At 60.4% G+C, this 21,942-nt stretch overlaps 4 protein-coding genes across 5 annotated transcripts; 1 reads left to right on the top strand and 3 right to left on the bottom strand.

Annotated features, from left to right (window-relative positions):
• Window positions 1–390: 390 nt before the first annotated feature.
• Window positions 391–5,432, bottom strand: JDV02_000999 (uncharacterized protein). Its single transcript, XM_047981884.1, has 3 exons — window positions 4,380–5,432; window positions 1,022–4,268; window positions 391–951 (listed from the first exon to the last, which is right to left on the bottom strand). Exons 1-3 carry the CDS (start codon window positions 4,622–4,624, stop codon window positions 946–948), a joined length of 3,498 nt encoding a protein of 1,165 aa, XP_047837845.1. The 5' UTR covers window positions 4,625–5,432; the 3' UTR covers window positions 391–945.
• Window positions 5,433–10,250: 4,818 nt separating this feature from the next.
• On the top strand, window positions 10,251–11,906 carry JDV02_000998 (uncharacterized protein; the record flags this gene model as incomplete). The annotated part of the gene is made up of 2 exons (XM_047981883.1): window positions 10,251–10,729; window positions 10,880–11,906. The coding sequence occupies 2 exons, from the start codon at window positions 10,251–10,253 to the stop codon at window positions 11,628–11,630; spliced, it is 1,230 nt and encodes a 409-aa protein (XP_047837844.1). The 3' UTR covers window positions 11,631–11,906.
• Window positions 11,907–11,952: 46 nt separating this feature from the next.
• CLA4_1 (Non-specific serine/threonine protein kinase) lies at window positions 11,953–16,617 on the bottom strand. 2 transcript variants are annotated; one of them, XM_047981881.1, is made up of 4 exons: window positions 15,853–16,617; window positions 13,479–15,516; window positions 13,321–13,420; window positions 11,953–13,254 (listed from the first exon to the last, which is right to left on the bottom strand). In XM_047981881.1, exons 1-4 carry the CDS (start codon window positions 15,864–15,866, stop codon window positions 12,845–12,847), a joined length of 2,562 nt encoding a protein of 853 aa, XP_047837842.1. In that variant the 5' UTR covers window positions 15,867–16,617; the 3' UTR covers window positions 11,953–12,844. The 2 variants fall into 2 exon arrangements, with proteins under 2 accessions (XP_047837842.1, XP_047837843.1); XM_047981882.1 differs by having other exon boundaries at window positions 13,479–16,617.
• Window positions 16,618–19,244: 2,627 nt separating this feature from the next.
• GRS1 (Glycine--tRNA ligase) lies at window positions 19,245–21,305 on the bottom strand (the record flags this gene model as incomplete). The annotated part of the gene is made up of 2 exons (XM_047981880.1): window positions 19,245–19,640; window positions 19,713–21,305. 2 exons carry the CDS (start codon window positions 21,303–21,305, stop codon window positions 19,245–19,247), a joined length of 1,989 nt encoding a protein of 662 aa, XP_047837841.1.
• Window positions 21,306–21,942: the final 637 nt, after the last annotated feature.

The following is a 21,942-nucleotide window of genomic DNA, read 5'->3' as shown; positions in this document are numbered from 1 at the left end:
ACGGGGGGAGTTGGACGGACCAGTATCGGGGGGCTGAGGTCAGCTACGTACATAGGTAAGGTACGTAGGTAGGTATGTTTCCGACCAACGTCTTGGCCTCACTTTGTTTGCCTCGCCTCATTACCCGGCCTCGCCTCGACTTGCCTCGCCTTGCCTTGCTTTGCCTTGCCTTGTTTCGCCTTACCAACGAAGGTACCTACCTGCCTACTCTACCTGCTTTTACCAACCTACCTGATGATGGGTATCCCACCGCCGAGCGGCAACATATCCCCCCATGGGAAACAAAGAACACGATATATATACTGAAGTAAGCAAACAAGACATATTTAAACCTCGACTAGCTGGCTGGTCGCGCGGTGCACGGCACCACACAAGCCTCAACATCAGACCGCTCCTCACCCACGACTTTGGTTGAACCAGGTTCAATTCAAAAAATAATATAGTGACATGACGGTCATCATGAGTAATCGAAGCGAGAGAATCGAAGCAGAAGAGAAAAGTAATAAGACATGCAAAAGGCGCCCGGGCCCCTGGTGCAGCCGGGGCGGCGACATGCATAGGGCGAGGCCGGCCCGCACCATCCATGCGCCCGACAGCAGGCCAGAAGCAGGTACCTGAGACCACCAGAAATCCCCCCAAACCCCCGCCCGAAGCAAGCCGGGACGGAACTGCGGTCAACATGCTGATGCTGACTGTCTTGGTGACCTTTGCCTCTCTATCACGAATCTCGTCTCTGGCATGGCCCCCCTCCTTCTCGAGTGGCGAGCGTCTACCGAAATGTTTTTCAACGTTCCTTTCCCTTTCCCAACTCCGAGCACAACTATCACAAAGGCCGCTTGCCGACCGGGAAACCTCCCCACCAAGGGCGGCGCTGACATCGTGTGCAGGACCATGCCTGCCTCACAGGATCAGTCGGCCGTCATCGCCGTGCTATGTTGTTGAAAATCACCTCTGAGTCGGGTTAGCCATGTTTTTTCATTTCAGCGCAGTGAACAGAATAAGACGACTGGGGTACACGTACGCGGCCGCGCCGACCGTTTCCTTGCTCATGCTGCATGTAAGCCATGTTCTGCATGCCGGGCATACTGGCGTACGGATAGTTGCCGCCGCCCATGGGGACGCTAAAGCCAGGCGGCCCGTAGGCGGCCTGGGTGGTAGGCATCTGTGGGACCTGCGACGTGGAAGGCTGAATTGGGCTCCCATTCGGCATGGGCTGCTGGCGGAACTGGTCCACGGCCGGGCCAGGGGTGGCGAAGCCTCCGTATCCTGGCTGCATAGGCGGGAAGCTGTAGTTCATCTGCGGCGTCTGTCTCGCCATCATGTTCTGCTGGTACTGCATCTGCTGGAGGTTGACGGCAGGCGGCACGGGCCCCGCGGGCGCGTTGTACATCATGCTCTGATTGTACGCCGGGAACCCGGGCATGCCTGCCTCGGCGCTGTCATTCCTCTGGAGGCCATAGGCGCCCTCAAAGCCCGGGGGGTTGGACGGAGTATGGCTCGGGTTGTAGAAGGACTTGTTGTTGTTGTTGTTGGCGTGGGCTTGTTGCTGGGGGTGATGGCCGTTGGTGCCGCTGTTCTGTCGAGAGGTTGGCCGCTGGCGTGGCTCGTTGTGCGAGCTCGGCTCTCGATTCGGACCCGCAGGCCGGGTGGACAAGCCGACTTCGTCCATGACCCGCTTGTAGCCTTGGTTGGGTTGGGCCTTGATCTTGACGAGTACGTTCTTGACGTTCTCCACGACCTGCGGCCGGATGCTCTCGTCAAAGAAGGGCGTTGTCAGCACCTTGAAGATCAGGGTGGCACCGCATTGGTGATCGCTGAGGATTGCCTCGAGGACTTGATCATTGGGCGCGAAGAACAGAGCCTTCAGGATCGTGTCACGGGCATCGGGTTCAGCCTTCTGGTTGATGACCTTGAGCACCGTAAGATAGGCGACCTTGTGCGTGCACAGATGGACCAGGTACGGGACGAGCCGTGGCGAAAGGACAGTGCGTCGCTGGGGAAAGGTGCACGTGTCGAGGAACCAGGTGAGCAGGAGGGCGCCATTGGCGTTGGTCGCGAGCTGGACGCTGTGCAACGCAATGGTGGCCGCGAGCATGCGCTGCTGAACCTTGGTGGCGTGGTGGCTCTCCAGACACGCCCGCATGGCGCGGGCACCAAATCGGCCTTGGGCGATCTCCCACGTCCGGCTCAGCATGGCATCGAAGATGAACTCGTTGAAAGGCGCCCCAAACTTGAGGCAGCCTTGCAGAACGTAATTTCCAAATTGGTCGAGGAACAGGAGCACCGTGTACGGCCGGAGATGCTGGACAATCGTGGTCATCTGGTCGGGCGTTTTGCACACGTCGATGATCTTCTGGGCTGCCCACGTGCCGTTCTTATGGACGCCAATCTCGGCGAGATGCGGAGCGACCTCAGCAAGCATGGCGTCTCGCACCGGGTCGCTGCAGTTCTCAAAGAGCTTCTGGACCACCGTGTTGCCTAGGTAGTCCGAGGAAAGCTCCGCCATCTCGGGCAGCATCTCCATGGCGACGTTCTCGATATCGGCCTGGGACATGAGCTGATTGTCAATCCGCTTGCGAATGTCCCTCAGCCTGGGCGCGTCGTGGACTCTGGTGTGCGTCGGCTCGCGGATGGGCGGTATCTCCTCGACATAGGCATCGTACTGGATGGCGGCCTGGACGAAGCCTGCGATCTGTACCTTGTCGTCTTCAGGTGCTCCGAACTGCCCTACAATGTCGAGAATATCGCCCGTCAGGTCGCGAAGCGGGGGAACAGTAGGAGTGCTCGCCCCCAGACTTCGCGCGGCCTCTGCGCTGGAGCTAGTAGCGGCCGTCTGGGTCGACTCCTGACTCCTGGAATGCGGGTCGGGGCTCGGGGACGGGTAGGCGCCATCGTGGCCGGGCGTGTTGGATGCCGATGGTGGCTTCGCAAAGTTGACGCGGATGGGTCCGGAGCCGGGGAAGATCTCCTTACCATTCATGCTCGCCTTTGCCGAGATGGCGCTGTCCACCCTCTCGAAGTTGACAAAGCCACAGCTTTTGTGCGTCAAGACTCGGGCAGACGTAATGGGACCGTGAACCTTGAACATCTCCACAAGAGTCGTGGTGGTGGTCGAGGTTGGCACGCCGCCAAGCCAAAGAGCGCTCGTGGGACCTTCGAGCCCCTGCTCGTCGGCGCTCAGCAGGCCGTTGTTGCGGCTGTTGGACTTGCCCAGGTTCATGTTGGCAATTGCTTGTGGCAAGTCGCCGTACTCCTTTTCCTCGGGCATACGGATCTCAGCCGTGCCCAAGGCACTCGGAGTAGCGGCATTGGCGCCCATATAGACTCGCAGGTGGTCCGCAGGGGCGTCCAGGACGCCAGTGGTGCGAGCGCGAGGTCGGTTGGCCGAGGCCTGGTTCGCAAAGGCCTGTACAGCGAGGTTGTGGTTGTGGATAGCGGCATTGGTTGCAGCCAGCTCTTGTTGGATGAGTGCGGCGTAGCGGGGGTCGATGGCCATACCGTCGACCTCGTACGCCTCCTCGTCACCGTCGCCGGCATACTTGTCATACTTGTCCTTGTTGTTCACCGAATAGGAACGGAAGCGGCTGGCTTGCTGCCAATTGTTGGCCATGTAGGGCGTGGCCAGCTGGGCTCGCGGGGGCTGGGGAGTCTCGGCCAGGCCGAGATAGTCGAGGGTTCGCATGTGCACGTCCGAGTCGGCGCCGCCCTCCTTGGAGAACTGGGAATGAGAGGGCGAGCTTGGGCCGTTGGAACCGACGCTGGCGATGCTCGCCAGAGTAGAACCCCGTTCGCGGCCGACGGCGGCCGGATTCCAGCTGCTGCTGAAGATGGAGGGACCGAAGGGGGAGCTTGTGCCGGGGACGGTAGAGAAGGGGCTGCGCTGCGGCATGGAACCGGCTCGCAGGCGAGAGAGCAGGGCAGAGCCGCTGCCTTGGGTGCTTTCGGGGTCAAGGTTCGGAGAGGGGGACTTGAAGGGGCTCTGCGACGGCGTGGCCCGTGCAGACTTTGCCGCGAAACCAGGGATGCTCAGCAGAGGGTTGGACGACCCCAAGCCCGGGGGAAATCTGGATGGGACGGTGCCGGCGCGGGCTCTGCGCGTCTGGGGAAGGGTGTCGGGCGTGGGGAGCTGGCCGAAATCGGGAAAGCCGTCGGTTGGGGATTCGGGAATGTTTTCGCGGAGAGGGGTCGAGTTACCACTGGTCGGCGGGCCGCCCCAGGGGTTTAAAGGAAGACTGGGAATGCCCTCCTGGGCTTGGATCTCTCTGGCTCTGCACAATCAAAACAAGAGTCGGGGTCAGTAAGGTTGAACGCGACGCGCATGGCGTTTAAAGAGCACGCAATGACGGGGCAACGCGAACAAGGTTTGCCGGTTCACTGACCTTTTAGAAAAGAGCCTTCCGGAGCCGGCCATATCATGGGACGGAGAGCCGGCGCCGGAGCGCGAGTTGCCGGCCATGATGCCGTTGTGAGCGAGACCAAAGGGAGACCTGGCAGGTGGAACGGAGCCGTCGGGCACAGATGCGTTGTTGGCAGACGGGGAGTGCGAGCGGTGGCTCTGGGAGGTGGCGGTGGGCGGATGGTGCGAGTACCCAGGGGCCATCTGATCAGATCTGGACATTGACATTATCGATTACCTGTCCGGCCGCATGGCACAATGGGCGTGAAGAGTCTGGCGAAGGGGCCGGCGCAGCGCGAAGTAGGGGAGTATTATTTTCGGAGGAGCTGGAGCGGCCGACGGATTGTAGGGGCGGGGGGGCCGCAACGACGTGTTGGTGTGCGGCTGGCGTGGCAGATCAGGATGTTGCGGACGCCGCCATGGAAGAGCAACAAAAAAGTAAGGTCGAAAGTCGGGGGTCCGGTTGAAGCTGCTGACGTAGCAAGATGTGCGGCGGTCGGTAAGTCGGTCGGTCGGTCGTGGGCAGGTGGCGCCAAGAGTCGATGAGGAGAATAAACGACAGGTGGTTCTAGTAACCAGTATTACAAGAGGATACTGCGACAAGCCGATGTGCAAGAATGGCGTCGTGCCCTGTCGTCTTGATGGTGGCCGTCGTCGCCGCTGTCGTAGTCGTGGTCGTCGTGGTCGTCGTATGGACCCGGGAATGAAGGAACGCACGCACGCACGCACGCACGCGCGAGGGGCGTGGTAGTGTGTATGCCCTGGCCGCGTCTCTCTCTCTCCACAGGCAGTGACGCAAGGCGGCGAGCAGGAGGGCGCCGGGAAAAAGAGACGAAGCAGAAACGAAGCACCGACGGATCAATATACAGGCCTCATTGGGAGGAGGGGGGGGGGAGAGGGTGAGTTGTAGCGGGAGAGAGGTAGAGACGGCGAGGGGTGATGGCCAGAGAGGGGAGGAGATTTGGGAGGAGAGCCTGGTGAAAGGATGTGGGTGGATCGGATGGATGGGAGGGATGGATGGATGGATGGATGGATGGGCGGATGGAGATGCCAGGAGGCAGACAGGACGAGTAACTTGGTGAGTGTCAACAGCTAAAAGAGGTCGCCGCCGCTGGCCGGTGGTTGGCGCATGGGGATGGACGGGGATGGGCGACGGGGGTGGAAACGCTCCAGCTGCTGGCACGTCTTGAGGACTCGAGGTACTAACGCAACGTACTCCGTACTTCGTACAGCACTCAAGGCGCCCAGGTGCCCGCCTACCATCTGGGCTGCCCCACCTGGGCAGACTCCACGGCTGGAGCTCAGGGCGGCGCGCAGCCCATCGTCTATCTGTGGGCCGGGACCTCAGCACCTAAGGCAGTACCGAACAAGGCACCTTCAGTGGAGGGCACCTGAGCAGTGTAGGTGAGGTCTACTACTAAGGTACACCTTACCTTGGGGGGATGGGTGGGTGCTGGGGCCTCCATCCACTGCGCGGGACGGGGGAGCCCTGGAGAGCAGCGCACGTGGAGCGGAGCGCCGCTACGGCCAGAGGATGGCCTGGTGAACGGGGGTTCCTTCCATCTTTGGAGCACGCGCTGTGGGCGGTGGCTGGCTGGGCCGGCGCAGTGCCTGACTGACGGATGGAGGCCTGGGGTGGGGGGCTTCGAGCCTGGGAACTGGACGGGAACCTTCAAGTTCGTACCTAAGGTATTGCTGGGCGCCACGGTAGTAGGTAGGTCGGTACCTATAAAGTGCCGTAGCTGGTACCTGGGCTCTCGTTACCACAGCTGTTCGGTGTCGCTACCGCACCATGCATCGCACCTGCAACGTGACTGCAGCCTTGGTACGGTTCGTCCTCCCATCCCACCTCCTTGACCGGAGCACGCGCCAGCAGCTGCCATCTGATGGGATGGTAGTAGTTATGGCTCTACCGTGTGTGTGTGCCTTGACCGCACACGCATGTACGGATCCCTCGAGGTAGGACAGCAACCCTCATGGAGCAAGAAGCATGGGCCTCCTTCGGTGGGCAGACCACCACGCATCGGCGGTGAGGTTTGGGGCTCACCTATGTGCATAGGTAGTGGCCGGATCACAGCTTTCGGTGCACGAGGTCGGTCCATGCATGTATGCGTGCGTGCGTGCGTGCGTGCCGGCTTGGCCCAAACGTGCGATGCAGCAGCCGACGTACGGACAGACAGAGAGACAGACAAACAGACAACCGGCTCTCCCTATCATCTCTCGCTGCCTGTCGCGGTTCGACGTACGGATACTTGGTCCATGCTCAAACAACATGACGACGACGAACGGTACAGTCACCGGCCCTTGGCACTGCGCCGCCTCGACCTCGCCTCGCACTTGCATTCCTTTTCTTGTTGAAGAGAAGGCAGGAAAAAAAAATATTTTCTTAGTAATTTTTTTTTGAAACAAAATTCGTGGGCTGCACACCGAAGCCCAAGCCAAGCCTCGTCGCATGCGTGCGTGACACCGAATCGGTGAGGCCAGCTCGCCTCGAAGCTGCCTTGCCGTGCCGGGGGGCCGGGTACTTGGCATGTTGCGTCGTGTCGCCTCGGCACAATGGGCAACTTTTTATTTTCTGCGTGCGTGCGTGCAGCTGGTTGAAGAGCGATAGCAAGAGATAGAGAGCTCAAGGCGTGCCGCTGCCATGTTACATGTTGACGCTGCTGCTGCTAGTGCAGTAGGTAGTTACGGTTAGTAGTCACCTATACCTACAAAAGTTAGTAACCACCTGGCACCCTCTCGCTCTTTTTTAGTGCGCGGCTCCAGCATCCTGACAGCGGCAAACGTGCCACCTCGGGTGACCTGCCGGCCAACCAACCCCTCCTCCTTCGGGGCCAAGCCCAAGCCAATTGACTCCCTCCCACCAACTCGTTCGGCCACGGCAAGCAAGCCTTTAAAAGTTTCGTCCCCATGGCTCCCTTGTTTTATTATTTTTTGGCCGACATTGTCCTTGATTGGCCATGCATTTGATGGGACGACGGGATGGGATGGGATGGAATGGGGTGGGATGGATGCCATGGGGGAGGCGGGCGGGCGGCTCTCGGATCACCGCTGGCCATTTGCGCTGGTTATCCCCCCTTTCCTTCACTGCAGTGCGGGATGGCGGTACGAACCGCGCTTCACACACACACACACACACACACATGCACACGCACACGCACGCACACGCACACGCACACACACATGTGCGGAGGAGGAACGGCGAAGGAGGCCCTTGCCTTTGCCGGCGCCGGGAGCTGCAAGGAGGCGGCCCCCCCCCCCCCCTCCTCCAGCCCAATTCAGGAGAAACAGGGGAGGGTCCCCCTTTTTCGACATCTCCCCCCCTCCCCTCCCCTTCTAATCAGCACTTCTTACTACTAGGTAGTGTAGGTATTACTACTACAGTTTACAGCAGCTACACTACAGATTGCACTTTTTGTTCCCGTTTCAAATGTTTGCGCCTGGCGACTTTTCAGGGCCACGCGTTGCTTCTGCGCAGCGCCTCGAAACCGGAAACCGGCCCCCAATCTCCACAACTCCTTTATCCCTTGCAATTCTTGCCTTGCCTTGCCTTGCCTTGCCTTGCCTCGTCTTTTTCCGTGCTGCACCTTGTATACACGATAGGTAAGGTAGCAAGGCAAGCCCTTCGGGGTTGCGCAGCCTCTCCCTGAGTCCCGTCTCGAAACCCCGTGTCAGTTATACTAACCAACTTACTTGACGTACCTGATAACCAATAGGTAACATTCTGTGTGCATGCACGCACATCCAGCACTTGACAGGGGAGGACTACCTAGGTATGGAACATACAAGACTCGCTCGCTCGCCTCGTCCCGCCAACGGCCCCACGAGGGCCCCCCCCCCCCCCCCCCCCCCCCCCCCCCCCCCCCCCCCCCCCCCCCCCCCCCCCCCCCCCCCTGTCTAGTTATCCCGACCCCTCCTCCTCTTTGGTCGTGAACATTGCTCTTGAACCGTTTCAATCTGAAAGAGCGGGGAGGATGAAGAGAGGGGAATGGTCGTTCTCTCCAGGCCGACGACGCGCGGCCGAATCGTGGCTCGCGGGCCGCAACGGGGGAGTTCAATGTCGGATAGATGGATGTACGTAGTAGTACTACCAAAAGATCATCGAGGCGCCATGTATCATCATGTATGCGTGTGGCGCCAGTCGTGGGCCGTCCTTCATCAACCTCACGGCGCCGTCTCCGCCCTGCAATCACCCGCTCATCGCGCATCCCAAACGCCCACATCCACACACACACACATCCACACATGCGCATCCGCTTTCTATACATGTACGTACTTCGTATGTAGTACGGTGTGTGTCAAGCCTGGCGACTGCGGATAGTCTCCAACCCCGTGCCTGTCTCTTCATCCTCTGCCAGACAGGCTCAACGGGGGGCGGCTAGTGAGTGCTCTCGTAGGTTCCCCCGTCACGATCACAACTCGAGGCGCGAGACTTGGCCGGCGAGCTTTCTTCCATGGGCAGGCATCCAGCACCGACGACGTCAACTCGATGATGACTGCCCCCAGGAAGGCTTCAGCAAGGGAGCGAGCGAGGTACCGTCGCCCAAAGAGTTCAAAACACACAACAATGCATGTAGCCCCAACACTTTTGTTGTTGCTGCAGAATCGTCCTTCCTCTCGCTGTGTCTCTCCTGCAGCCAGTCGCCCGTCTTCATCGGCCAGAGTCAAGAAGAGCATCCCTACCTTACGTACCCACGCTTGCTGTTGACAACACACAGCCCCTTGCAGAGCATCTTCAGCAAAGACAGGTGGAGAGTACTGCAGGCCACGATGAGTCCCAACCTGTCCTCGTCAGCGTTCCAAAAAAGAAAACAAAAACCCCTTTCCACGCCCAAACTTCGTCTCCCCCGATGGCGGGGATATTCGCCAAGCACCAGTCTTTAGTGGACAGCAACGCACGGCGTGATGCTGAGGAGGACCTTTGTCCACGCTGCTTAGCAACTGCGGCAGACCCGGCACACATGAGTTCGCAAGTCCAAGTCGAGGTAGTAGCGAAGCTCTTCGTGTCGTCTTACCGTACGGCCAGGGAAGACGGGAACTTGTCATGACATGCCCGAGTGCCGGGGCTCAAGTGCTTATATATGTTGGATGAGGGCCGGCCCCCCGTCCGGGAGCTGCCGCGACGGGAGAAGACTCCTCTGGGAATCCGGTTGTGAACAACATCCGACATTCTACTACTGCGTCAACATCCCATGATGGATGTTGTCGCCCACACCGTGCACTCTTATTTGTCCGTCATCCAGTGGCAGAGCGAGGGTCCTCGGAAGCCGTTGTTGGTTCGTCGACATCGCGGGGTCTACTTGCCGCATGGCTCCGTTTGGTTGCTATATTTCGCCCACGCGAGCAAACATGTCGTCTCATCGAGACTCGCCCGTCGAACGCGAACCCCAAACGGCACAACACAGGGCTCGGCTCCCCCCCTGCCGCAGTTCATTTTCCCTCGCGAACAAAGGGGGAGTAGAATTGCCTTGCCTGCTGGTCCAATCTCGAACGACACGCACAGCACGGGCCGTGTACGAAGCAACGGGGGCATCATGAAACCAACGCGCCTTGTCCGCTGATGCTGATGATGATGGTGGTGGTTGTTGTGCTGGTGGTGGTCCTGGATGCCAGGGCCTCTCTCTCGTCTCCGCGCAGTACAAAGGAGTGTTCACCTGTGGCCCACGGCCCATGGCCCATCCCTCGACGACGACGACGACGACGACGACGACGACATGTACTCGGTTTTCCAAAGCCAGAGAGTCTCTGCATCTTGACCGATCAAAGGGCTGCTACTACTGCGTGGAAGCCCAAGAAAGCAGACAGACAGACATCTGCCCCTGTCTTGCGCTTCCCGCACGCTGCAACGGGACACATGATGGCGGTGCTACCGCCCTCGCTGCTTCCTTTATCACTCTTCTTCTCCTCCCTATTCTTCTTCCTCATCCTCAACATCAGACCCGTGTCGAGCGCGGCCTTTGTCCATGCCACCAACACCGCCGCCGCCACCACCGCGAGCAACTGGGCCAAGAACCCAAACGACACGGCGAGCCCCAACGCGCTTTCTCAACGACAAGCCTCGTCATCATCATCGTCGCCATCGTCATGGTCCTCGTCCCCCGCGTCGCAGTCTTCGGCCATCGCCTGCGGCTTCCGCGACGGCAACCCGTCCGAGCCCCTGATCCCGGACCCGGGCTTCGACTGCCGCATCGACGCGATACAAGGGATCTGGGGCGTCTGCGCGACGAGCATCGTGGACACCGTGCGCTGCTTCCTCCCCGGCAGCTGCGTCGACGACCACGGCTGCAAGGACGCGTGCGACGCCGTGGACAGGCCGGACTTGACCACCACTTGGTATGTTGGGAAAGAACAAGAAGAAACCCTTTCCACTGCTTGCATGTCCCTCCCCCTCCTCCCTATCCCCCACGGGCGCCATGATCATCACCATCATCATCATGCGCACAGCGCTCTTCTTTGTTAACCATTCGACGTCGTATACTGTAGCGATGGCGGCAAGCACTGCTCGACAGCCCTGCTGATACTCGGGCCCGACGAGCCAACGTACGCGTCCATCGGCTGCGGCCTGGGCCTTTCAACTGATCACTACCTGATATATCCGACGACGACGTTGGCGCCGGCGGGGAGCCGATCCACCACCGCGCAAGCAGCCGGCGGCTCTTCGACGACCGGCGAGGGGACCAAGACGACGGCATCTGCCATCGCCACCACCACCACCACCACCACGGCGGGTAAATCTCCAAACACGCCGTCCCCCACAGGAGCACGACGCTCGTCGCGGCCCGCGTCCTTGTCATCTTCCGAAACTGCATCGCCCGTGACCACTACCACCGCCACGACGACGACGAAGACGTCTCCGCCACCTAACCACACGGCCACAACAACGATACCCAGCAGCGGCCAGGAGGGCGCGGAGAACCAGGGGAGATCCAAGGGCGGCGGCGGGGCGGCGCCCAACAACACCGCGTGGAGCGGCATCATCGTCGGGGGCGCAGTCGGCGGCCTGGCGGTGCTGTGCGCCTCTGCCGTCACCATCGTCTACCTGGTCCGGCGACACCGTGGCGCGGCCTCTCTTCTTCATCATCATCATCATGACCACGACGGCGATGCCACCGCCGCCACCCCCGGCGACGGCGACCTAGAAGAAGGCCTCGTGGAGCCAAAGAATCCAGGGGCTGCGTCCGAGTTACCCGCTGGTCCTGGGACGCCGCGCTGGCACGTGGAAATGCCTGGCTGAGGATTGACTGTTTGTTTGTTGTTGTTGAAATTGTTGGATTCGAAACGCTCGTGTATGGAAAGCCAAGAGGTCACCACCAGCCATCATCGCCTTGAGTCCTCCTAACTGTCAGGCAATGAACGGGCCCTAATGATACAAATGAAGATGAATATTGCCATGGACCCTCGCAGATGCACATCGACGTTGCTGTCTCGTCGATGATAAAGTCATGGTCGCGGTATCTTTGTTCCTCCAGTTGATAGATGTCTGTTGTCCGAAACATGTCATGGAGCTGCCGTGTCCACTAGAGTAACTACAAAGTACCAAGACATGAATGCGCCTTGCCTGAACGCTTGCAACGGCATTGCCCGCCGCCGTCCCCTTGTCCGGTGGCCGCAGCGCGTCTCGGAGCTCCTATAGTTACACAACTCTCCCAAACGTGTGCCCGTCCCCAAACGTGCGCGCCCCCGTCCTGGCCGAATACGTACTATTTAAGTACGTGTACGCATGGCTGCCCCTCTTGTCCATCGCGGAGCTTCTGCTGCCCGCCAAATGCGCCATCATCCTGAAACGCGGCCGACGTGACTGACGCCCCCGGCCCTTGGCGGGCCGCGTCTCACCAGCTCGGTTCGACACCGCGCGCTTGGCATGACATGGACTGCGACTAGTTCTACATCGAAGAGGGGCATGAGCGTGTGTGCCTGCCGTCAGCCGTCCTCACGCGGCCCGTCAGTCAGTTTGCTTGCTTCCAGTGGTAGTCCCTGTGCTATTGGTCGTCTATCGAGCCCTGTATATCTGCAAAGGAGAAACCAAAATGAATTGACCCCAAGGCGCCCGGTTCCAACGCGCGTCTCCCTCCGCTGCTACTCAATGCAGGGCTGGCGCGAAACCTGTGGCCCCCCTCGTCGTGGCGACCCAAAGAGCGGATATGCGTCTGTGGACACACATATGGCCACCAGCCGCCGGCGCCTATGCCACGGCCTTCCTTGTCAACCCCGCAACTCTTCGCAGACGCGCAACTTGGCGTTTGCTACTCAGACGCTTGCATCATGGACGCGGAAATACCCCCAAACCTAAACGCCGCTCTGTCCTCGTCGTCGTCGTCGTCCATGCTATCGGCATGAACAGACATCCTTCGTCCTTGCCGAACCACGTCCCTCCCCCAGTGTTCGGCATAATTTGCGGGTATAAGGGCTGAATGTGAATGGCATGGCGGGCCCCGTGACCGAGCCTCTTTATTTTGCGTGCTTCTTGAATGCCAGCAGATCCGCCAGACTGCCGAGTGGGCAGCCGTGCCTGAGGAAGTCGTGCGCCAAAAGCTCATCCGCCGAGGCTCGACTCTTGACGTCGACGCACAGGCATACGGAGAGGAAGGCCTTGAGCTCCTTGCTCAGCTTCTCGGGCTTCTTCAGCCTCGGGGTGCCGTTGGTGGCGATCAGGTACAGGGCCTTGAGCGGCTCCTCGTTTAGGTACGGCGGCTCCGACTCGATCATCTCAATCGCCATGATGCCCAGGGACCAAATGTCCACCTTGGGCCCATATTCCTTCTGCTTCACCACCTCGGGCGCCATCCAGTAAGGAGTGCCAACCATAGTGGCTCGCTTCGACTTGGTCTCGGTGAGCTTGGCGCAGAATCCGAAATCGGCTGCCAAACGTTAGCGGCCACATGTACCATGGCAACGTTTTATAGTAATGAATAGTGGGCACATACTAATCTTTACGTTACCGCGTGCGTCCAACAGGACGTTGTCGCTCTTGATGTCTCGGTGGATGATGCTCTGGGAGTGCAGGTGCTGCAGTCCTCGGCACGTCTACAGTAGACTCTCGTCAGCCTCGAAATCCTCTCCGGCAAGTGTGGCCGATGCTTACCTCGTGGCAGATAGTAGAAATCTGCTCCTCCGAAATGGACGGATTGTTGTCAATCACGTCCGTCAGGGCGCCACCCTCCATGTACTCCATGACGACCCAGAGCTCTGCATTATTATTACGCAAGAAGGCGTCGAGAAAGTTGACAATGTTTCGATGCCTGCTGTCTTTCATGACCATGATTTCGTTGACGATTAGTTCCTTCCTCGGCTGATGAGCGAGGTCCATCTGCTTAATGGCAACCTGCGCGCGGCTGCCCTGCTGGCGCAGAATCTCACGGGCGATGCCCTGGGCCGTGTCCTTGATCTTGGCCACGTATACGGACCCGGAGGCTCCCTGGCCAATCTTCTTCTGCTTCGAGTACGACATGTTGGGGTCGTCTTTGGACACGGCCTCCTTCAGCTTCGCCATCACCTCATTCTCCGACATGGTGGACATGCGCACGTCCTGCTTGCGCTCCGACGGCGCTGGCTTCGCCGTGAGGGCCGCCTCCGCCGCCTTGACGCCGTCAGCCGGTTGAGCCTGGCCCGTTTTGGGTGCCACGTTGAGAGGCTTGACGGGCGCGGGGAGACGAGAGCCCTGAGCCTGCGGTTGTGGCTGCCGCGGCTGGGATGCCTGGCTTCCATTCTGGTACCTGGCGTTGGGGCCCGGCGAGTTGTCCGTCCGGGGTGTCCGTTGGGCTTGGGCTGACGGGTCGCGGGAGCTTTGCGGGAGCCGGCTGGGAGACGCCGACCCAGGAGCTGGCGGAGCAGGCCTCTGAGCCCTTAGGCCGTTGGACTGCCCGCCGTTTGGCTTGGGCGCCGGCGGAGCTGCCCGCGTGGGGTTGAACCTCTCGGCGCTGTTCGACTGCGGCAGCGAGCCGCCGCCGCCGCCGCCGCCACCGCCGTAGCCGCCACCAATCTCCTGCTGGGCAAGAGGCACCTTGGTTTTTGGCAGCGAGGCATTGTACTCTTCCAGCTCTCGGCGGTCCTGCTCATCCCGTTGCCTCTGTGCCTCCAACTGCCTCCTCCGCTGCTCGTCTCTAGCGGCATCCTGAGACGCGTAGTTGGGTGGCATGCCCTGCATCTGCTGCCGTGGCTGCTGGTGCTCTCCAACGGTCGGCCGCCTCTGTGAGGCGCCGCTGGAGCCAGGCGGAGTCGTCGAGTAGCCAGGCCCGCGCTGGGCGGGCGTAGGCGGCGCCGGGCGCGGGGGCGCAATGGAGCTGCCGGCCGCGTAGCCCAGCTGCTTGTTCTGGGACGTGGCGGGAGGCGTGGGGGTGAGGCTCGAGTACTGATTCGGGTTTTCGGCCCTCTTGGCGAGGTCTGTGTAAAAGTCGAGGACTTCGAAGACGGCCTGAGGGTTGCGCTCATAGTCCTCCTTGGTGATGGCAGACGAGTTGAGGAGCTTTGACCATTCCGGGGGCAGACCGATGAACTCTCCGCTCGAGGGATCGAAGCCGACGTGGACGGCATGGGAGAAGTTGGTCGGGTTGCTAACGCCCCCCATGCCCGGACATGCGCCGTAGATGAAATCGATCCACTCGTACAAGTCGTCGTCGCTTTTGACCTTGATCTGCAGCGTCTTGGTCTGGCCGTCGTCATCGCCGGGGCTGCTCGAGGCGCCGTCGGCCTTCCTCTTCACCTCGAAAATGGTGCCTGCTTGTTCAACTCTGCCCACGTTGACGACGTCCTTGAGGTACAGGGTATAGGCGACCTTGCCGCCCTCAGTCTTGTGGAAGTCGAGGGATTCTTTGCGAAGAACCAGGTACTTTTGTTTCCACGGCTGAATAAAGTTTTTGCTTTCCTTGACCGACGCCCAGCCTTCCTTCTTGACGGCGACGCCGCCCATGCCATCCATGTTGTTGGACTGCTGGCGGGCGATGGGCAGGGAGATGGTGGAGCCCGAGTAGGTCGAGGTGGCGGTGCCACGAATCGGGGAGATGGCCATGTTGGCCATGCTCCCGGGGAGGTTTGTGCTCGGGGTCAAATTCAATCGCGGTCTATTGTCGGCAGGTGGTCGGGGGGCCGGGCCAGGGTTCATAAACTGCCCGGATGAATAAATGCTGCAACCCGGTTAGCTTTCTGGCCGCCAGGACTGGTGTTTCGTACGAGAGTCGGGGACCCATGGATCGGTCGAAGGCCGGCTCTTCTGAATCATGAAGTCAAGGCCCCAGCAGGTCCGACAAGCTGTGACGCAGCCCACGTCTCCAGTGAGTGGCAGGAGATGCCGGAGCCAGAGCAGCGTGGGAGTCGTGATGGGGCGAAGGAACGGTGACGGCATAGTGATAGGGGCGCAGTGTGCTATCCCAGACGTTTGGCAATAAGCCCGCCCGGACCGGGGCTCGTCGCATGCCGGTTCGAACTTGCGGTACAAAGGGGACTGTGGCCAAGCGACTCACCTATTTTGCGCCATTTTGCATCAAACGGCGATAAACGCACGAGCTGTATGATATTCTCGGGCGATTATGGCAACTGGTCGGCCCTTACGGAGTGACATTCAAGGCTGCGCGGACGTCCGGGGGAGGGGGGAGAGAGAGAGAGGCTGGTCTGCGGGCCTTGCCGGGGAAATGACGGCGGCGGAGGAAACGTCGTCGAAGCACGGGACAGGCCACGGAATCCTTCGATTGCGAAATGCCAGCGGGCGCGAGTTGTTGTTGAAGCGGCGAGCAACCGCGCAAAGGTGTCGCCGGGAAGTGGACGCCGAGACGTTTCGAGCGAGATCGCCTGTAGGGGCGGGCGGCCTGACAAGGTCCCAGGGGCCGCCTGGATAGGGGAACGGGAGAGGGCGGGGCAGTCAGCGGTGAGGGCGTATCAAGAGGCGTGCGTTGTGTCGTCGTTGAATTGTCGCGGGGTTGGCGAGCGAGATGCTGGGTTCGCAAAGGGCCAAAGGGGCCGGCCGGTCGAGGGTATGAGCGTAGTCGTCGGCCGGTCAAATCGAAGTCGAGGGGGGAGGTTGTGGGAACGGGGAAGAGGGAGGTCGGGCGACGAGACGGGTCGAGGTGGTGTGGCGTGGTGGTTGCTGCCCGCCGTGTGGTGGTGGAGGAGGTGGTGGTGGTGCTGCTGTCCTGCCCCGGGAGAGCTGCGTGAGGTGCAGTGGTGGCGGGCTAGTTAGTCTGGCGCCCGCCCGCCAGCCAGGCAGATGCGCTGCGAGCCCAGTGCAGTGCACCAACGGGAAACGGGGAGGGTTGGAGGAGGCACATGGATGGGATGGGTGGGTTTAGGGGGCACGGAATGCATGGAGCAACAGGCTCTGGCCGGACCGTCCGCCACCTCCCCCAGCCCAGCCCGGCCCAGTCAGGAGGCACGAAAGGCAAAGGTTAGTCTACAGGTACCTTGTTAAGGCGCAATTACAGTAATTGAGTTAAACAAGGTACGTACGTGCCTACCATGATGGCTACCTAATTTCATGAAAAGGAGGCCAGCAGATGGAGCGACGACGACGGTATCCTGCCAGGCCTCTCTGGAGAGGGATCAAGGCCAGCCTCGCCGAGGGTGGAGGGCGGCGGGCAGCGCTCGACGGTCAGTGGACACTCACTCCCCAAGATACTTGCTCTACCGTGCCTCCATCGATGGTGAGGCGCGGACATGATGGGTGTTTATCGCTACGATGGCTGGGACGCACGGGACGATATCATCGCGCCGGCATCGTTCAAGCCCGCCAGGAGAGCCTCCTCCACGCACGGACGTCCACCCAAGTTAGCAGTCATTCGTTCACACGACAAAGTTAGTAAATACGCCGATTGCCCAATACGGTGGCGGCTGGCCAGCCCTCGACTCTTTTCAGTGCGATGAGGCGTGCACCCGATGCTGTAGTCCCCGGGTGTCAGGCGTGGCGGGAACTGGAAGGGAAGGGAAGAGAGCCACCAACCTACCTAGGTACTACTAACACATGGAGTGCTTGGTACAGCCCTGGAGGCAGCACCCGTCGCCACTGGTGCACCGGGGTGGGTGGGCGGCCCCTCGTTGGCACCCAAGGAGAAGGAGCAGGAGGGCAGAGTGTAAAGGGGGGCTTCCCAGGGGGCCCAATATCACCCCAGTTCAGTGGGCGGGTGGCACGCCGCCCACCACGGATGGAAATTGATCCAGGTCGCGTTTGGGCGACGTGCAGCCTCCCCCTCCCCCTGAACCTACCTAAAGTTACTTGACGCACCGGGGGCGGCGGGCACCATCCAATCCAGGCACTGCAACGTGCATTTGCATCATGGATTGGGTTTGAGGGCGCCGCGCCCAACGCCTCTCTCCTATTTTGGCCCTCCATCGCCAATCGTCCTCGGTCGTCCCGCGGCGGCAGCCACCCGACTGACTACGTACCCAAGTATGCTAGCCCATGTCCAACACAGAGCTTCCCAAACCTAGGGCGCCGGGCGCTGCCGGCATGAAACGTCCACTCGCTTCCAGTCGCTCGGCCAGCAGACATATCAAGATGCGTATCGGCACGGCCAAGAGCCCTTTTCAACACCCCCATCTCGGCCGCCTTTCCTCCCTCCGTCTCCAGAAAAATCAATGATAAATTTCTCAACCAGCCTCACACGCTGGCGATACGGCTAGTGGCCGTGGCCCGCCGCCTCAAGCCAAGACGCACAATGACGCTGCTTGAGCCTCCTTGAAACCAGTTTCTCCCCACGAGGTAGGGTGTTCCCCCCCACCCACCACCGAGTTCGCGTTCGCACGGAAGACACGTTCGAGAAGGCGGCCAGCAGCGCCCGTTTCTGGCAGAGTTGCATCGCGCCGGGGGAGGGGGGAGGCGTGACAGCCGAAACGCGTTCTGCAAGCCCCTCCCTTCTTCTTCTTCTTCCTCCCTCTCTCACCCCGATGAGGCTCGCCGATGATCATCGTGCGCTCCCGTAACGGCGGCGGCCGCGCCTTGGCGATGCGATGCGCGCCGCGCCCTCCCGGACGACTAAACGTGGACACAGGCAAGCAAGTTTACGCGTGGACGGAGGAAGAGAGATGGACGCGATGACGGTGTTGGACGCCCAACCGCCAGGCCTGGACTCGCAGTGTTTCAGGTCTCCCGCCCGCGGCGTGAGGCCGCTTTGCCTCACATTGACACGGATGGGGAATCTTTTTTTAAGAAGTAAAAAATAGGTGGGATGCTCACCTGCAATGCTGTCGGCCTATTACTGCCTCTCGGATCTAGTTGACCGTGCCATCCCGGCGCGTGCCCGGATGTCCACCCGTCGTTGACCGACGACACAAGACCGGCGGATCCATCCGTCTTTGCATCGTCTCCGCGTACTCCATAACTACCTGCTTGGTAAAGCTAGGCCGATGCGGGGAGCCTGCCAGCATCCACCTGGCCTGTTTGTTTGAATCGACGCCAGCCCGCTGCCGTCTCCCAAGCTGGCGTTGACGCCTGTCGTCGGAACATGGCATCAAGATGCTTTGTGCTCATCAAACTGATTGACTGGCCCCAAAGTTACGTCAATGAGCGCTCCCCGGGGTCCGCGTCCGTTGCAGATCCCCCGTCTCCACGCCGTGCCCTCCTCGACCCATTGCTGCAAGAGAGACTTGTTCCAGTCGGATCACTCCCGACGACACAGTGCGGAGCTCATGGCTCGAGGCCGAGAGGCTTCAAGCATTGGACTGTATCCCATCCGTCCTGCATAGATGGGTGCCCGGTCGTCGGCCCCGTACGTTATCTCAAAGAGCCGCGCAAGGTGCTGCGTCCAACAAGGGGCATAGGAAACGTAGTCCTGTGAAATGATGTACTCTGCACGAGAGAGATCTCTTTCTAGTATCTGATTACTTCTAACCTGCCTGTGCCGACATCAACCTCCTCATACTGCTCTTAGCGAGTCGCAATGTCCACCTCCTGCGACTCGAACTTGGGCAGCTCCGACAAAATCGTCTCCCAGGTCTTGGTGCCGTCAACAAGTGACTTGATGGCATTCGTGATGGTGTCCTCGTCGGCGCGAACCTGCGTCGTGGAGTCGCGGTCTCTCAGAGTAACCGTGCCGTCCTGCAGAGTCTGGAAGTCAACTGTGATGCCGAGTGGCGTGCCGAGCTCGTCATTACGGCTGTACCGCTTGCCGATGCTGGCCGAAGAGTCGTCTACGCGGCTCGAGACGTGAAGGCTCCGCAGCTTCTGCGAGATCTTCTTGATGTGCGGCCTGAACTGGGCGTTCGAGGAGAGCGGCACGATGAGCACCTTGGTAGGGGCAATGGTAGGGGGGAAGGAGAGGACCTGCGGCCAAATTGTCAGCATATATGAGTCACAGCTAAAATGGATAAAACAGAAACAGGTGGAGGGCCTTACACCGCGAGCTTCGTCGCCACCATCGCTGGCGCGTGTCCAGAAGTTGTGCTCGATCAGAGAGTACAGTATCCGGCCGATACCGAACGAGGGCTCAATGACATTAGGTGTGAATTCTCTCGTGTTCTCAACTCTCTTGCGGAACTCAATCTTGACTGAGTCGCCGCTGACTTCGACCTTGCCGTCGTTGACACCGGCAACGTCGATCGTGAGCTTGCCGTTCTCACTCAGCTGATTGGACAGCTTCTCACGCTCCTCCTGCGACGTGGCGAGCAGCGCCGTCTCCACGGCCTTGGCGTCCTTCTTGAACTGGGGACCAAACTTTTTCTTCTCGATGTCGACCTGCCACTCCTCGATGACGAGGGGCTCATCGAGACGCTCCCGAACGACCAGAGGCGCGCCGGTCTTCTTGGCGTGCACACTCAGGTCATACGCGCTGCGGTCAGCACAGCCAACACACTCGACCCAGCCGGAGGTGGTGAACAGCTCGGCGTCCCAGCAGTCGGTGGCGTAGTGAGCCATCTCGTTCTGCATGTGCTGGCGGAATCGCATCTTGGACAGGTCGACACCAATCTTGGCGAGGAAGAGGTGGATGCGGGCCAGGAAGTAACCGAGCGTCTCGTTATCCACGAGGCCCTCCTTGACGGCTTGGCCAATAGCTACTTTCCTGGTGTCAGTCTTGCCGGAAAGTTGGGTGTCGCGGTCAAGGAGCACTAGCTCGACGTTCTCGATCTCGTGGAACCGGTGGTGCTTCTTGCCACCCTGCGGATCGACGAAGTGCTCAATCTCGGCCATGAGGAACTCGCGAACGCGCAGAAGACCGGCACGTGGGGAGATTTCGTTTCTATAAGACTTGCCAATCGAGGCAGATGCGAAGGGCATCTGGCTCTGGTTGAACTCGAGAAGCTTGGCAAAGTTGAGGAACTGGCCCTGGGCCGTTTCGGGGCGAAGGTAGCCGGGCAGGTTGCTGCTGGGACCGATGGAGGTTTGGAACATGAGGTTGAAGGAGACGGGATCCGACGGCAGGAGACCGGTGGCCGGGTTCTTGAGATCGTACTTCTTGATAAGCTCGCCGAGCTGAGGACCGTCGTAGTTGTCGATCCGGGCCAGGACCTCTTCGTATTCCTTGACCACGGCGTCATCGAGCTTGACAGCCTCCGACTTGGCCTTCTTCTTCTTCTTTTTGGGGTCGTCCTTCTCTTCGACCTTTTGGCCGCGGGCCTCCTTGTCTCCGTTGAGCCTGGCCTCGAGAATGGCCTCGACGAAGTGGTCGGCGCGCATGATCTCGCCGTTCTTGGGGTCCTTGCACATCCAGTCGGCGAACTTGTCGACGTGGCCGCTGGTCTTGAGGACTTCATGCGGGGTCAGAACGGTGCAGTCGACCTCGAGCATGTCCTCCTCGAGGATGAAGTGCTTGCGCCACAGGTCGACGATGTTGGCCTGGAGGGAGCAGCCGGGGGGCCCATAGTCGTAGAGACCGCCGACGCCGCCGTAGATCTCGAACGAGGGCGTGTAGAACATGCGCCGCCGCAGCATGGCATCGAGGACGGGCTTGTCAAGGGGCTGACCCTTGAGAGTCGTGGCGGTGGAAGTCATGGCGGTGTCGTGTCGCTTGCGCGGCTTGGGCACCTGGTAAGCGTTGAGGGTTCGCGAGAGCGACAGCTGGCGGGTGCCGAGCGTTTGGACACGACGATGTGCTCGGGGGGCGATGTGAAGTCTGGCGGACGAGAGGGAAGGCGCGATGAGTCGAATTGGCTTCATTCACCGCGAGTATAGCTGTCGAGGAAGAGGGCGTGAGTCACAAAAACCCAGGCCGCACTTTTTGCTTCCTCTGGATGGTGGGGGAAAAGAGAGGGAGACGGGGAGAAGAGCCCCGAAAGCTGTGACTCCAGACCCCACGTCCGATGGGCGGCGGCCTTGCTGGAGGGGCAGCAGTCGACGGGCACAAGCGTAGCGCAACGGGCGTCCTGTAATAGAAGGCTTGAACCTGAAGGGACAGGTACTGTGCTCCACTGGCCAGAGAGGGGACGCCGGCAGGCTACAAAGTCGGTGGGTTGGTGTGTGTGGTGCGTGCTGGAACGACCCGTGGACACCTCCAGCAAGCGATGCACGTAGCCCGAGTGGTGGTGGCGGTCGTCTCGACCCAGCTCAGGGCATTGAGTCGCGGGGCTGGGTCTTCAATTCGCCGGCACTATAATGCCTGCCTGAGGTGTACTAATGCTACCCCGCAATG

The sequence above is a fragment of the Purpureocillium takamizusanense genome, chromosome 1, assembly GCF_022605165.1.
Source record: "Purpureocillium takamizusanense chromosome 1, complete sequence".
Lineage (NCBI taxonomy): Eukaryota > Fungi > Ascomycota > Sordariomycetes > Hypocreales > Ophiocordycipitaceae > Purpureocillium > Purpureocillium takamizusanense.
This window is presented reverse-complemented; position numbering and strand designations above follow the sequence as displayed.